This window comes from Pseudoliparis swirei, chromosome 19 (assembly GCF_029220125.1).
Source record: "Pseudoliparis swirei isolate HS2019 ecotype Mariana Trench chromosome 19, NWPU_hadal_v1, whole genome shotgun sequence".
In the NCBI taxonomy this organism is placed as follows: Eukaryota; Metazoa; Chordata; class Actinopteri; order Perciformes; family Liparidae; genus Pseudoliparis; species Pseudoliparis swirei.
In genome coordinates this window covers 21967625-21983089 of record NC_079406.1, presented here as the reverse complement: position 1 = coordinate 21983089, position 15465 = coordinate 21967625, and the positions used below count along the sequence as shown (strand labels likewise).

Here is a 15465-nt window from a genome sequence, read left to right as displayed (position 1 = left end):
CGCTATTCAGGCTTTTTCCCCTTCGTGTAAATCACTCACTTTAGTTATTAATTGCACACAAGGGAGGCACACTTTTAAAGCGGTTCGGTAAGATAATTTATTGTGTAGTGAAGCGTACACCACAAACCGAACAGACGTTGTGGCCACTAATCAAAGTGGAGCTGGTCTCAACTTTTTCTCCCGCTCCAATGACGCGGTGAAGCGTCGACCAATCACATCGCTTTCAGTCGGATCTAAAGAAATGCCGTGAGCCGGTCCCCGGTGTGGCTTCACAGTTCCAGCTACGCCAACAAGCGCTTGAGCAACACGTCAACGGCGAGTCGGTGTCAATGCCGCTGGCAACGCCTGCTCTTTCTGCTGCTTTTGATGCTCGAAGCGTGAAGATATACTTTGTATACTTTGCAATATTCAGAGTTGGACCTTTCGCGGCAATTTCTGCCTTCGTCGAGATGCAAATATTTGTTTTATGACCACTTCAAAATCCAAGTGCAGCCTTGGCCAGAAGTAGTGTAAAGTAAGCTGGAAAAAAGCAACCCGAATATAAAACATATTTGTGGATTTCTAAATGATGTTTTCAGTGTTTATCTTGGCTTAGATCCGTCCGCTTTATTAAGGGAGAGAGATGTGGACCAGGGCTGAACAGAGGGAACAACTGACAGGGAAATTGCAGTGGGAAATTATTGTTATTTCACAATTAAATTATATATACTGGGTGGAATCACCCTTGACAGGGCTGACCATAGCAGCACTCCTAATGCTGCGTGCGTGTGCGTGTGTGTGTGTGTGTGTGGTGGGGGGGTGCGTGTCTGTGTGTGTGAGAGAGAGAGAGAGAATGAGAGAGATAGATAGAGAGAATGCGAAACTCTATCCATCCACCAAGGCCACTGAGGCTACACTGGGAGGGAAATGTAAAAAGCGATTTGGAAAGAGAGAGAATTAAAGAGAAAGAAAAGTCGTAACATCAACAGAGTGAAGCAGAAACATCTATTTTAAGGCTGAGTGGGTGTTAGTGAAAACACAGCAAGCCTCCGTAATGAGCCGTTTTTGAACAGTTGGGACGACAGTGCGTAAAATAGACCTTCCTTGATGTTTGTCGATGAAATCCAAACCCTCACCGTGGTCGCGCTGTGTGTTTAGGCACAAACATATTGCAGATGCTGTAAAAAAATAAATAATAATCCACTCATCTTGAATTTGAGCCATTTTTCAAAGAGAAAGCCGACCTTGTCTGAACGCAGTAAAAACACATTGTCAAACGTGAAAAATGAATGGGTTTCCGTTATGAAAAATGGCCGCTTGGTTTTTCTTCGTCCTGAAGACTGTTTGAGAGGTTTCGGGTGATATGTAAAGTCAACTTTTTTATCCAGTGAAATTAATGATCCATGGAACTTGGGCAAAAAACAAAGCAAATGGTTATGCTGGCTCGTGCTGATGCTGGCTCCCACAAGACACCGGAGACGTCATGGAGTATACGTTCAAGAGATCCCTGGATGTGCGATGTCACAGGGAGCTCTCATTTACTCTCCTTGTCAATCTTGAGTGCAAGCCATTTGAACACGCACACACACACACACATACCAAGAGAGGTCATAATTGTTGCTTTGTATGGTTGTGTTTCTGCCCAAATCAATCAAGTGTATTTATTTTGGTTTGATTATAAAATAATACAGTGATAGAAAATAAAATGGATTTAAAAATTACAGCACAAGTTATTTCCACGTATTTTCTTTATATACACTACCGTTCAAAAGTTTGGGGTCATCCAGACAATTTCGTGTCTTCCATGAAAACTCACTTTTATTTATCAAATTAATTGAAAATTGAATAGAAAATATAGTCAAGACATTGACACGGTTAGAAATAATGATTAATATTTGAAGTATTCATTTTGTTCTTCAAACTTCAAGCTCAAAGGAAGGCCAATAGCTTATATCACCAGCATAACTGTTTTCAGCTGTGCTAACATAATTGCACAAGGGTTTTCAAATCAGATATTAGTCTTCTAAGGCGATTAGCAAACACAATGTACCATTAGAACACTGGAGTGATAGTTGATGGAAATGGGCCTCTATACACCTATGGAGATATTTCATTAGAAACCAGACGTTTCCACCTAGAATAGTCATTTACCACATAAAAATTGTATAGTGTCTATTTTTGATTAATGTTATCTTTATTGAAAAATAAAGACATTTCTAAGTGACCCCAAACTTTTGAACGGTAGTGTATATATATATATATATTTAAAAAAAAATATATATATATATATAAATATATATATTTATATATATATATATATATACTGTATACGTATATATATTTTTTTTCCTTTTTTTTTTTTCCTCCACTTTCAAACACTGTTAATAATTATCTTCATACAGAAATAAAATGCAAGACAACCAAACTTATCTGCTCCTAAAACAACATCCAACATTACGAGATATGCCCGCAGAACCTTTAAGGATAACAACCGAAGTATTTGTTCTGTTTTTCCCGAAGTACTCACGGCCTGACTCAACCACATCATGTACGTTGTGTGTCTTTGACCAGCCTTGTGTTGTGCTGTGTTGCACGTCTCCATGCGGAATACACTACGTCAGTCTTGAGGGACCTGCTTGTGTTCTAACTTCCCCCATCGGGTGGTTTGTGAGCGCTGCTTTACCAGCCGCTGCAACCGGATCCCCCCGTGGAAGGCTTTGATGGAGGAGCTGTCTTCTCCGCATTTCTTCTCACCGCTCGGATTTCTGTCTCCATTTCTGCACATGTGAAATCACAGAGAATCGATAGGTGTTGTGTTTCTTCCACACACGGGAGTGGGACTGCTGGTGTGTGTTTGTGATGGTGATGACAGTCAGCCTTGTTTTTCATTCCCCTTTTGGGTCGATACTACATATGAGGCCGAGTGTAGTTTATGAGCAAGCTAATCGTCAGAGAGAGCAGGGACCTGCTTCTGAGTCAGAGGTGGAAGAAGCACAGATCAAGGTATGTGTGTGTGTGTGTGTTTGTTTACATATCAATAAATAATGAGTTAAAACTCTGTGCGGTCACTTGGCACGAAAGCAGAACCCTGAACAGAAGGTCGGAATTCGCAAATGCAGTGTTTTGCCGTTTTTATGATGTTTGAAATAGTTCGTTGGTAGGAGTTTACATTTAAATCAAGTGATTTATATTCACACAACCGAGAATATGAAATGTGTCTCAGTGAGTTTTACAAGCTGTACAGCATGTCCAGTACACGCCTCGACTCTGAGACCCTGGAGTCAGATAAAGAACAGCTTAACTCGAAGGTGGAATATTGTTGCATAAAGTCATGGAGATCAGATTAGTTGGAGCTTTGTAAAAACCTTCAGCAAATAAGACGGGATTCAAAAAAAAGAAAAGAGTATTTTTTTATCGACTCATGAATAGGATTTAATATTTTACTCATAGACTTCACTATGAAACTGTCCCAGTTAATTACTGACATGAAGTCAATAATATTTTCCATTATTATATATTTTTTTTTATTAAAAAGATTGTATTATGTAGATGAATTTAGGAGAATTCTCTGCATGCAAATAGACAAAGTGCAATAGTGATGTTCCTAAACTTAAAGTATTTCAGACAAGTCTAAATGCTCTTCAGTTAAATTAAATTTCTAAACTAGATTCTTTATTACATCCACAAGTGAACTCAAAAATGTACTTCTCATGTAGAGCTTCTAACCACCGAAGTGTATTTGTGCTCAATGTAATTAGTTTGGTTTAACAGTTAATTGACGATTGAACTGTGATGTATAACATTTAAAAGAACATACATTTATATTTTTTTCAAAACTAAGCAATCAGTAGTTTTCACCTTTTTCAGTTGTGTCCCCTTAAAACAAAATATATCTTGGTCCCTTATCATAGGTTTAAGATAAGATAAGATATGTACTTTATTCATCCCCAGGGGGAAATGTCTTGAAGCAGCAATAACATGTACAATAAATACAATACATTTAATAAAATAGCAGAGCAGGATATATTTAAGAATTTGAATAATAAAGGAAATGAAAATGTTCAAATAATAAGGAAAGTTAGTATTTTAAAATGGTTTAATCTAAATCATTTTCCAGAACCTAAAGTGGTGGATACAATTGTCCATTATTATTATAATGATACAAAAGCCTTAAAAACATGTTTTGCTGGAACAGGAAATGCCTCAGATTCTTTGCTATTCTGTTAGCCACGTCAGGACCTCGTTGGGGTAAACCACCGCCGCGGACACGGAGTTCTTGTGAACTTATTCAAGTATGACTTTGACACAAAAATCCCCGAACTTGGAGATTCAAGGGGTCAGGGATAAGGTGACGAGAACTTAAACCTGCGTTCCGGATAGAATTTAATTTCACTTGCGTCAGAGTTTAAACCGCCAGACCAAAAAGTGGCACCGGGGTCTTATTTTTCTAACAATCTGTTTTTCTCTTTTCTCTCCGTTTCTCCATCCAGCACCCTCAACAACAACAACATCACCCTCATCCCCCTGTCCAGCTTCAACCACATGCCCAAGCTGCGGACACTGTGAGTATAACACACTATCACACACACACACACACACACACGGAAAAACTGCTAGCACACAGACCACAGACGCTCACACACGTGCACTCTGTGGTTGCACATTAACACATACGCACATGCACAGAGATGCATCAGTAACTACTTTCATGCAGACTGAGTAAGTTCAATGTGCACACACAACTACACACACCCCTCTCATACACAAACACCACAAACACACACACACACACACACACAGAGCATGGCAGCAGTGACTGTGTGCGATCATCTAATCATGCCATAATAAGAGACCAGCTCTTCCATTGTTTCATGACTGTGAATAATTATGTGGCCATGAAGTACAGACACACACACATGAAGCCACAGACAAACACACACACACACACACACACACACACACACACACACACACTAGTAACACACTGGTAACCTCATTAATGCCACAAGAAAGACTTGTTTAGGCTCTATACAGACACCGAGAAACTCACACACACACACACACACACACACACTCACACACACACAGTCATGATCCAACATGAACTCCAGGCCAAGTCATCCTTTCTCATTGATAGCAAGGGGGGGGGTAATTTGTCCTTTTTTTCTGTATTTCGTTGTGTGAGGGGGAGAGTTGCCAAGGCGATGGCACGACATCTCAAGGGGGACTACCCATAATCCTATGGGACTGTCTGAGAGGCAGATCATTGGTTGCATTCCTGCTGGCCACACTGGTGTTGGGTTCTGCCAAACCAGCAAGCAGAGAATGGGATTTCCTCCCCAAATCATCATTTTTAATAGGCCCTAGTGTGGTCACTCGACCCTACTTCAAAAATGGGGATTTCTAAATACAAGCAGGATAACAATCAGAAGTCCATTTGTCTTTTACGACCATTTCCCCCGTTGAACTTTTAAACGGCAGCGTCCCCCAACAGCCAATCACGTGGCAGGGTTTCTGTACTTCCCGCACACTGCTGCAACTGGAGTGGCAATACGGCTCAAAATCAGCCTTTGAAAATTGGATCCTGGCAGCAGCGCCGCGACACAGTTGCCAGCAAATTGCGTAAAGTTACCAATATCCAGTATCTTTCAGTCAAAACTGAGTGAGTGCCACCTCTGATTCCCTCGTTCATCCTCGTCCTTTTGTCTCTCATCATCCTTGCATTATGTGTGCATCCCATTTGACCTTTTTCTCTCGTTTTTCATCCTTATTTTTCTCTTCTTCCTCACTTGCTCCAATATGTATTCTCTTAAGCCTCTCCTATTATGACTTCTGTTTTCCCCATGATACCACTCTTTTCCTCTCTGTGTCCATCATCTCCTTTTGTTGCTTCCTCTTTCCACTTCTTCACATGACTCCCTCTGTTTCCTCCTGTCCTCTTGTGTGGTTGCCTTTCTCCTCCTCCTCCTCCTCCTCCTCCGCCTCCTCCTCCTCCTCCGTCTTTCTGTCTACTCTTCCTGTTTTTCCTTCTTTCCTATTCCCCATATCTTTTACACATCAGTCTGTCCCCCTCATCTTTGTCCCTTCTGTCAACCTCTTCATCCTCGACCTCCTCCTCCTCTTTGCTGCCTCCTCAGTTTTAAATCGTGTTTACCTTTCTTGTTTTGCCGCCCTCAGATCTCAGTTTTCAATTTGCTGCTTTTAAAGGAACAACTAATTCGATCAATTGTTTCGAGATGTGTGTGTGTGCAACCACACACACACATATATTTACAAAAATAACAGGCACGATGTCCTTAGACACAAACAAGCCCAACACACACACACACACGCAGACACACTCAACACACACTCAGACGCACACGCACAGCACTTTCTCCATACCACCCGCTTCTTCCCATTCTCCCCTGTGTTTTAATCCTACTTGTCAGTAATTAAGGCCGAGCCGGGGGTGGGCCGGGACGTGGCTATCTCCATGCGGGGGTTTAACTATAAACTGGATTTATAATGGGAGAGCGGCATTAAAACCCACTGCCCCCGCTGCTAGCATCAATGAGCCCATCTCTGTTCCATAACAGGATTTGTCCTCTGCTTTATTACAAAGGGAGGCCTGTCTTCCGAAAGGCTAGATATCCCGGCTGGCAGATAATACGCTGACAAGACACTCTACTGTTCATCCACCCTCATTCTCCTCATCTCTCTCTTTCTTTTTCTTTTTTCAAGGTGTCAAATCCAGCCAGTGAAGCCCATAGAGAGTCTTAACTCCGTGAAATGTCTCCTGATACTTTCTATATTGAGCTGTACCATTTAATTAATGCTACAAGTGAAATGTGAAACAGTATTATAGTATCATAGTTGCCGTTTAGGTTTGGAATGCACCTGAAACTAAGTTATGGAGGGGGCAATCTCTGGTGTAATATAAAAATAAATAAAAGTATGGATAGATAACACCAGAGGCATGTTAGTTACATGTGAATTTTTTTCATTTAGGTGAACTGACTCTTTAAAATATGTTCATGTGGGGGTCTAGATGCCCAGGAATCTAAGACACATCAATATCATATAATGTCCCGTCTCTCTTTGCTATCCACTATGAAATCAAGACATAAAAAGGCCTTTATCATTTTATTTACTTGTTCATTTTTTCTCTCCTATTGCCTGATTTTTTTTATTAGATTCCTCATTTTTATGTTCATTTTTATTCTTTGTGTCCACCCTTTTCATATCTGAATCTTTCCTTCAGTCTCTTTGTCCAGAATGATATTCTTATTCTCTCCCACCTTTGTCTCTGTCCCTCCTCTCGGTCTGTTTGGCTCCGTCTTTCTGAATAGATTGTGATTTAGCCGTATGAGTCCTTCCTCTGAAGGGAGTTATTGTCACAGACCTTGGGGAAATGAGAGTTGAGGATATCACTCCATGTGGCTGTGTGTGAGTGTGTGTGTGTTTCACCGAGGAAACAGCCTCATGATCCTTGCCATGGATGTAAGCCTATTTGAATGCCGACTCAAACACATCTGCTCTTACTGAGCTGATGTGCTTCACAAAGTTTTTGAGAGACTTCAGATCGGAGAGTAAAGAATTCATGAAGTTCACTCCACTCACTCATCTATTCCTCTATCTATCTCAGGCGTCTGCACTCCAACAACCTCCACTGTGACTGTCACCTGTCCTGGCTCTCTGATTGGCTCAGAGCCCGACGGGGCTTGGCTCCCTTCACCCAGTGCATGGCCCCCGCCCACATGAGAGGCCTCAATGTCCCAGATGTGCAGAAGAAGGATTTTGTCTGCAATGGTGAGTTCAACATCAACCCACATCCACACGATCATCCATTGAAATGTCAAAGAGCCCCGCTGAAGGACACACTGAAGCACCTTATAGTGCTTATGTAACAGTTTAGCTCCACGCCTTCCTTTGTGTAATAGTTGTTTTCATCCTGTCACACCATCTCGTCAATCCAACTCCCCTCACCTGCCTCTGATCACTCCTCGTTAGTCCCTCATTCCCACCTGGTCCTCACCTGCAGCCCATCCCCTCATTAGTCCCTCACTATTTAGCTCCCTCACTTCCACTTGTCCTCTGCCAGATTGTCTTGTGTTTTTGTGCCAAGTTCTCCAGTGTTATTAGAGTATATTCCTGACCTGCCTGTTCTGACACTGCCTCTGATTCTCTGCCTTTTTGGACTTGTTTGCTTCTTGACTGATCTCGGTTTTTGACCCAGCCTGTTTCCAACCAAAGACAGTATTCTTTGTTACTCCTGTCTGAGTCGTGCTTTTGGGTCCACTCTAATAGCGCCGTGACAGCTTATTGTTGTTGAAGTGATGGTGGGACTCTTTCTTCAAGAGTCCAAAAGGCATGCTTTTAGTTTCACCCAACACTTGTTTTAAATTGCCACTGGAGCAAAACCCATGGCAATATTGTTGCAGAAAAGCTGCCAGTTTTTGCATCCATTGCAGCTCCATCAAAATTGAAACATGAAGGTACTTGAAGAGCGACACCGAGCCTCCAAAGTGATGTTTGGCAGATACACCAATATGAATTTGACATGCAGAGTGCTTTCAGGTTGAATATCCCGATGGAATTTAGTGCCGTTGACTGTCGACACTGTTTGCCGTAGAGGTCTACAAATACATGGAGTCTAATGACCAGGTCATTATTAGAGGCAACATTGTTATCATCTACAGCTCAGCATTGAGTTTATAGCACTGAAATAATGACACCATGCAGAGGGCGTAATCAGCGATAAGGACGGTATAAAGCAGTGTTGTTATCAGCTGCAGATAGACCCTGTTTATAGGTATCTGATTCCTGTTTTAATAGACTTTCAGGCTCTCTTTATTAGCCTTTACCTTTAGTATTCTCTCCATACGAGAACAGCAGACCTCCTCTTACTGCTCTTCTCTCCATTCCCATCCCTTCTGTGTCAATAAACGCCTGCCTCCCTATTTTATTCACCTTTAGTATTTCATGCTCCTTTCTCTCCCCCCATGTCCTTACCCTTCCATTCTCCGGCTCACATCAAGCCATATTTTTTGTTTACATACTGTGACCGGAAGATATTTACTGCTGATATTCAGTTAATATTGCAATTTCTGCCCATTTCCGACCCCAAAAATGTCACCCTTCCCCCCAGAGAATTTATTCCTGGCGGGAAGCAAATGCTTCTGAACAAACCCTGAAGCCGACTCTCATCTCGTTGAGAGAAACCGGGATAAAATATACGGAAAGACCGTAAAGAATTAAGAATAAAACAGAAGCTAAAAAGAAATGTGTAGAAATTATACCAGGAGTAATAACTGGAGCTGCAGGCATGAATCTCATTTTCTCCTCCATATTTGGCAGTAAAGCAGCCGAAGCTATTTCATCTTCAAACAAGTTCAAGTGTATCTCTGCTAGATATATATATTCTATACATACATCATATCTGTATATTGATGTCTGCAGGTCCAGCACAAACAGAGTTGAGGACTTGCTCTCCTCAGGTCACCGTGTGTCCAACCAGCTGCAGCTGCAACAACAACATCGTGGACTGTCGTCGTAAAGGCCTCACAGAAATACCACCCAACCTCCCTGAAGGCATCGTGGAGATGTAAGGCGGCTTTATTTTGACCTTAAAGCTACATGTGGCATGTGTGGTATCGACTGACTTCATGGGGAGCACATTTGACATATTCCTTTATTGTGTGGTTCTTTACAATGTGTATATATTTTTTTAAACATTACTAGGGTATTTTCACTCTTATCCGAATGTCAGCATGTGTATTATATGATTTCCTATTTAAAACTGCATTCTGGCCACATTCACAATATTGACCCAATTCTCTGCATTGTCCGTTATTTGCTTCTGTGAAACAACATCACGTGATATGACACTGGAAATGTGCCTTGTGCTCTTTCTTGTAATTAATTGAATACAACATCTTTAACTGTTGTACTGTACTGGTTATATGTACACGTTAGGGAGATTTGATCCCAGACATTTTGAGCTAAAGAAACCTTCAAAACCATAGTTCCAATAGAAAATGAACTTCTTACAAACACACACATACATTTTCTCTCACAAACGACTGTGATCTTTAACCGCTTGGGTCCAGCGTGAACATCGAACCCCATCTCGAGTGCTTGAGATTGCAGCACAACCATATTCTTTTAACCACTCATACACTTTGACTCCTCTTCTCTCTCCCTCCTCTTACTCACATTCAGACCCCCATCCCACCCCACCCCACCACAGTGGGACATGTTTGATATCCGTATTGATCGATGTAGCCTGTTTGTTTGCACAGAGGACAGCTGGTTGATTGCTCTCTGAGTAAGGGAGCAATTTCTCCCCCGCAACGCTAAGCCAATACCTTTATACCTCGCCGGCATAATTAATAGATTCACACCCACATGCACACCGATGCACCCGCATACATGCAGACACACCAGTTTTGTATGTGCAAACAAATTATGGACTTGAAAGATTACAGGTAAACACACACACACACACACAATCCTGGAGGGTCAAACACACACACACACACACACAGTATTAGTATTTGATCCATTAATAAATGTCGTTGCGGCAGCCAGAAACAAAAGAGCATAATAGAATGATGTATTGTCAGTCCTACAAATGGGACAAAGTCATCTGAATGCTGGTGGCACGGATCACTGCCAAATGTGTTTGTGTGTTTGTGAAAGTGTGTGTTTGTGTGTTAATCTGTTCCTCCAAGTCAAACATATCCTTAAAGCAATGTGTGAGAAAGCTCACCTGCCAAATCCATCTCTTGTTTAAGTTGCCATTTATTTGCCGCCTCACCTTATAGATTTTTTATATTGCCTCTTAAAATGTCTTCCCTTTAATACGTCCTCTGATATTGAGCCTCTAAGTGTCTTTGACTCAACCTTGTTTTAAAGCCCCCAGATATAGCTTGTGACTCGTCGGTTGTGCAGATTGTCTCCGTCAATATCTGTACATCCTTGATTGATTTCGACCCCTTGTGGCGTGAGGCGTCTGCATGTAGAAAGCAACACGAGCCCAGACTCAGCCACCTGTACGGGTGGTGTTGCCTTCAAGAGCAGGGCCATGTTTCATCTAAAGAAACGCAGTCACTAGGCAGCAGTCGCACAATGGAGTCAGAGCAAATGTGATCAATATTCAGCTTTGGGTGCATTTAAAATGTATCGGCGGTATTAAGCTGTGACTAACAGTTGATTAAAGACTATATATATATATATACATATATATGTATATATATATATATAGATAGATTTATATATATAGATATATTTATATATATAGATATATTTATATATATATAGATATATAGATAGATAGATTTATATATATAGATAGATAGATAGATGGATGGATGGATGGATGGATAGATGAATAGATGGATAGATATACAGGAAAAGAGCGGGATAGAGAGTGGATGTCAACAGCACGACAGGGTGGGGTCTGAAGAGGAGGAGGAGAGGAAGAAGAAGGTCGGATGAGTGTCCATTTATCATTCTGACAGCTGACCCCGTGGCTGGCCTTGGGACCTCACCTCCTCCTCCTCCTCCTCCTCCTCCTCTTGATTGTTCCCTCTGTTCTCCCCTGTTGTCCACACTTCTCCACTCCTCTGACAACAGTGTTGTGCCTCCATCAAAGGAATACATGCAATATTCTGAGAATATGAGGAATTATGATTGGATAATTGTTAATATACTGCTGCTTACAGTTAAACCAATTAACTATAGGTATACATTGTGCACTGAAACCTGCATTTCTCTGTTGTTGAGATGGACAGCGTGATGGTTAGCGTCTTGACATACTTTGCCACTGGACGCATTTACACATCACGGTCCCTCTAGACCACGTTGGCCCGAGTCTCCCGGAGCAAACCGGAGCTGTGCCTCAGCAGTCCAGGTTTTGGTTGCTCTGATTCTCCTGTTGGCCCCATTTCAACTTCCATTACTGCTGAGCTGCAAAATCTAACTCCACATTTCACGCTGACTGACCTTGACCGGCCTCCGCTGCAAAGCACTGACCAACCTACGGAAATATTGTGTCCATTTTGATTGGAACAGCCACCTTTTGAACTCTCTGCGCCCTTGTGCTTGACTCAGACTGTGGGGTGAACAGGACTCCATAATAACCAACGACCTGTCTGTAAAATCAACATCAAAGGGAAAGAAAATTCATGAAAAGAAACTTATTTTGGAATTATATTAACATTTTCTCCTTGTATGTTTTAGGTGAAATGCGTTTTTGTAATTATTTTGAAGGGATTATTTTAAATAACCCTCTTTCTCTCTCTCTCTCTCTCTCAGTCGCTTGGAGCAGAACTTGATTAAAAACATCCCAGCAGGAGCCTTTTCTGCCAACAAGAAGCTCAAGAGGATGTAAGTCTCACACACTCACACAAATGCATGTGAATTCACACGTTGGGCAAGCATACAATCATGCACTGGTATGCATGAACACGACTCACATTAAGAACCCTTTTACTGGCGTCGATGCATAATCTTATGTATTTATTCATTCAACAACGAGCGTACTGTTCACGCAAATTCACTTCTAAATCATTAGAGTGAACAGAAAATAAAGCAGACCCAGGAAAGATCTTTGGGGCGCTCTAAGTACAGAAATCCAGCATAAAATGAGCCAATTGACTCTGACACATTGAGTCCAATCTGAGGTCATTTTTTAACCAGATGTGATCTACTATGTCATAAGCTGTGAACAAATCAATACTTAAGGCTAAAGGGTTCTGACTCTTGTCTCGGGCTTCAGTTTTATGATTCACAATCTTTACTGCAGCAGGCGTAATGCTATGTTTTGTTAAAGGTAAACTAATCATCAGACAAACTTACATTCGCAAATGGGAAAAGATGGAAATACACAACAATTGAAACAATCAAATCTGCAGCAACTCGTACAAAATAAGGATCTAAAGTGTCAAGACCTTGAATTTCATAAATAATTTACCTCAGTAGCTGAAAATGGTTTGAATATAAAACTTTAATTAACAGATGCATAATCAGGTTCTGACGTCTACAACATTTATGGACTGAGCTACAGTCAAAAAGGAAAGAGCTCTTCTTTCACATGTCCAATCTATCTAAATCCAAACCCTCTCACACACACACACACACACACACATATACACACATGCACACGTACGCACAGGTGGAGTTTTAACCTCCATAGAAGTGTTAAATAATAAATCTTACAGCGGTGGACGTGACATGAACTGCACTTAACATGCCACTGCTTCCAGTTTCTCTCTCTCTCTCTCTCTCTCTGTCTCCTGTCACATCCCTTCTTCACCTCACTCTGGCCATCACTCTCTCTCTCTCGTTGTATCTCTGTCTCTCTCCCTCATTTACTTTACATTCAGCTCTTGCTACTTTTTTTTAAACTCATGTCCCCTTCCCTTGACCTCTGCTGATGTATTCTCTCATGATCATTTGTCAGACAGTTCTAGGACATTCACACAGAATGAACCCCATCCATGTGTATTACAGAAATGCACTTATCTCCCCCTCCCCCCCCCTCTCTCTCTCTTCCCCCCAGTGACTTGAGTAAGAACCAGATTTCTGACATTGCCGACGATGCTTTCAGTGGCCTCCGCTCACTCACCTCACTGTAAGTATGACACGGGTACATGCCGACACACACACACACACATCCAGACAGGAAAGTAATTGCATTTCCAGACATTTAGGAAATAAAAATGTTGTCGCTGTCGATGTTGACAACCGGACCACCGAGCTGCGGAGTGTGCGTAAGCGCTGTATGTGTGTGTCTAAGGGTGATTGTGATAAGAACATGAAGGACAGTTTAATTTGAATCAATATGGAGCATGAAAATGAGACAGACAGACAAGACGGGGTAGACAAGGTTAATTCTCACGACACACACACACACACACACACACACACACACAGCCGAGTCAGTTGAACAGGCATGTCACTGAGAGGCACAATCTTTGCAGTAGAGGCCAGCTGAGTCGAGATGTTGAGCAAAGTATAACATTTCTCAAGGGAATTAAAGGTTCGCATCTATAATTGGAGGCACATCACAAACATAATTTAAGTTTTTGACGATCAAATGACATAAATAGTCCAAACTGTGCTTGGTGAGAAATGACTGGAATGACTTTGCTGTCCATTGTACATGTACATGTTTATTCTAGAATATATATAAGTTTCAAAGAGCTCCACTGGCAACCAACAGCATTGTCTCTTGTAAAACTCGTTCCTAAAATATTTTTTCCAACTCAGTGAGCCGGACAGCTTTTTCATCCCATGCAGGTGCATTCAAGGTCATCTCTGCCTTCAGGAGTACACACTATTAGGGGCTTTTATAGAAGAGGGGTTTGTCAAAAAACACTGTCATAACAAAGGATTTGTTGTAATCATTTCCAATAGTGTATTAAAGTGTTACTGGCCAGTGAACATATTTAAGTTGGATAATTTAGAGGGTTCTATTTTGTTTTTTAAATTGAAATGCTTTGTTTTGAAGCACCTAAATGTACCTTTTTTTCTGAAAATATGACATTTTACATGGTATTCCTTCTTGTTTACAGCTGAGACACCTTCATATGACCGTGACATAGGCAAACCATCTAATGAGAGTATTTTATATAAATGCACATATTTAGCTAAGTCAAATTTAACTTTGCTATACAGCTACTATGTAGGATCCAAATATTAAATCGTAATACTTCAAATTACACTTAATTGCAAAAATCCCCAATCAGATTAAAGGGTACCTGTAGCCCAAAACAACAACGTGCTACATCCAATAAATCACGCAACATAAATATTATTTTAAATTTCTTTGTCAACAAGTCACTTTCCCGAGACATTCAAAGGCTTTAACATTGCCAGTGATTTACTCGGTGCAAAGGAACATGACAGTAGAGTCGTTGAAAGATTCAGCCAATCAATGCCAGTTGTCATAACACGTGCTTCTTGGGATAGATCTGTGGCCTCAAACCAGTAGTACAGAGAAAAGAAGGTGCTACATGAAGTGGCTGCACTAAATTTAGGCACAATAAAAACATTTATATTCCTTTGAAAACATTTACATGTGAAGATTGCAGAATCCATATATTCAGAATATTGGTCATAATCACAACTCTGGTGATGAAACAACTTAGCCTTAATAGGATAGTTTGACTCCGGTGCAGGCCTGTCGTGTCAGGCCATAACATTGCATCAATGAAAGACATCTCCAGCGTGTTATGCGCGATGTAGCTATCAATGTAGCTTATCATATCTCACGATTGGACAGATTGTCTAATGTCACTAGTTATGTCATGTTATTCTTGTCACAATTACACTCTAAATCTAAATGGGGATAGTCTGCTTTTAATGGTTCATACAAGTATCCAGTTGCTGAATCTGACAATCTTTCATCGTCCATATTTCGCCCGTTTTCTTTATTATTATCAAGTTCTCAGCATTTGTTTGCGAGCGCTCGACGTTGTTTACATTGGTTTCTGAACA

At 41.1% G+C, this 15465-nt stretch overlaps 1 protein-coding gene across 1 annotated transcript in view; it reads left to right on the top strand.

Moving 5' to 3' along the window:
- The window catches only part of slit3 (slit homolog 3 (Drosophila)), a 226894-nt gene that overhangs the window by 166194 nt on the left and 45235 nt on the right, over positions 1-15465 (top strand). Inside the window, exons 7-11 of the mRNA XM_056438887.1 lie at positions 4470-4541; positions 7607-7770; positions 9421-9565; positions 12280-12351; positions 13526-13597. Of these exons, the coding sequence (XP_056294862.1) occupies positions 4470-4541; positions 7607-7770; positions 9421-9565; positions 12280-12351; positions 13526-13597 (525 nt within the window). The remainder of the gene's footprint in view (positions 1-4469; positions 4542-7606; positions 7771-9420; positions 9566-12279; positions 12352-13525; positions 13598-15465) is intronic.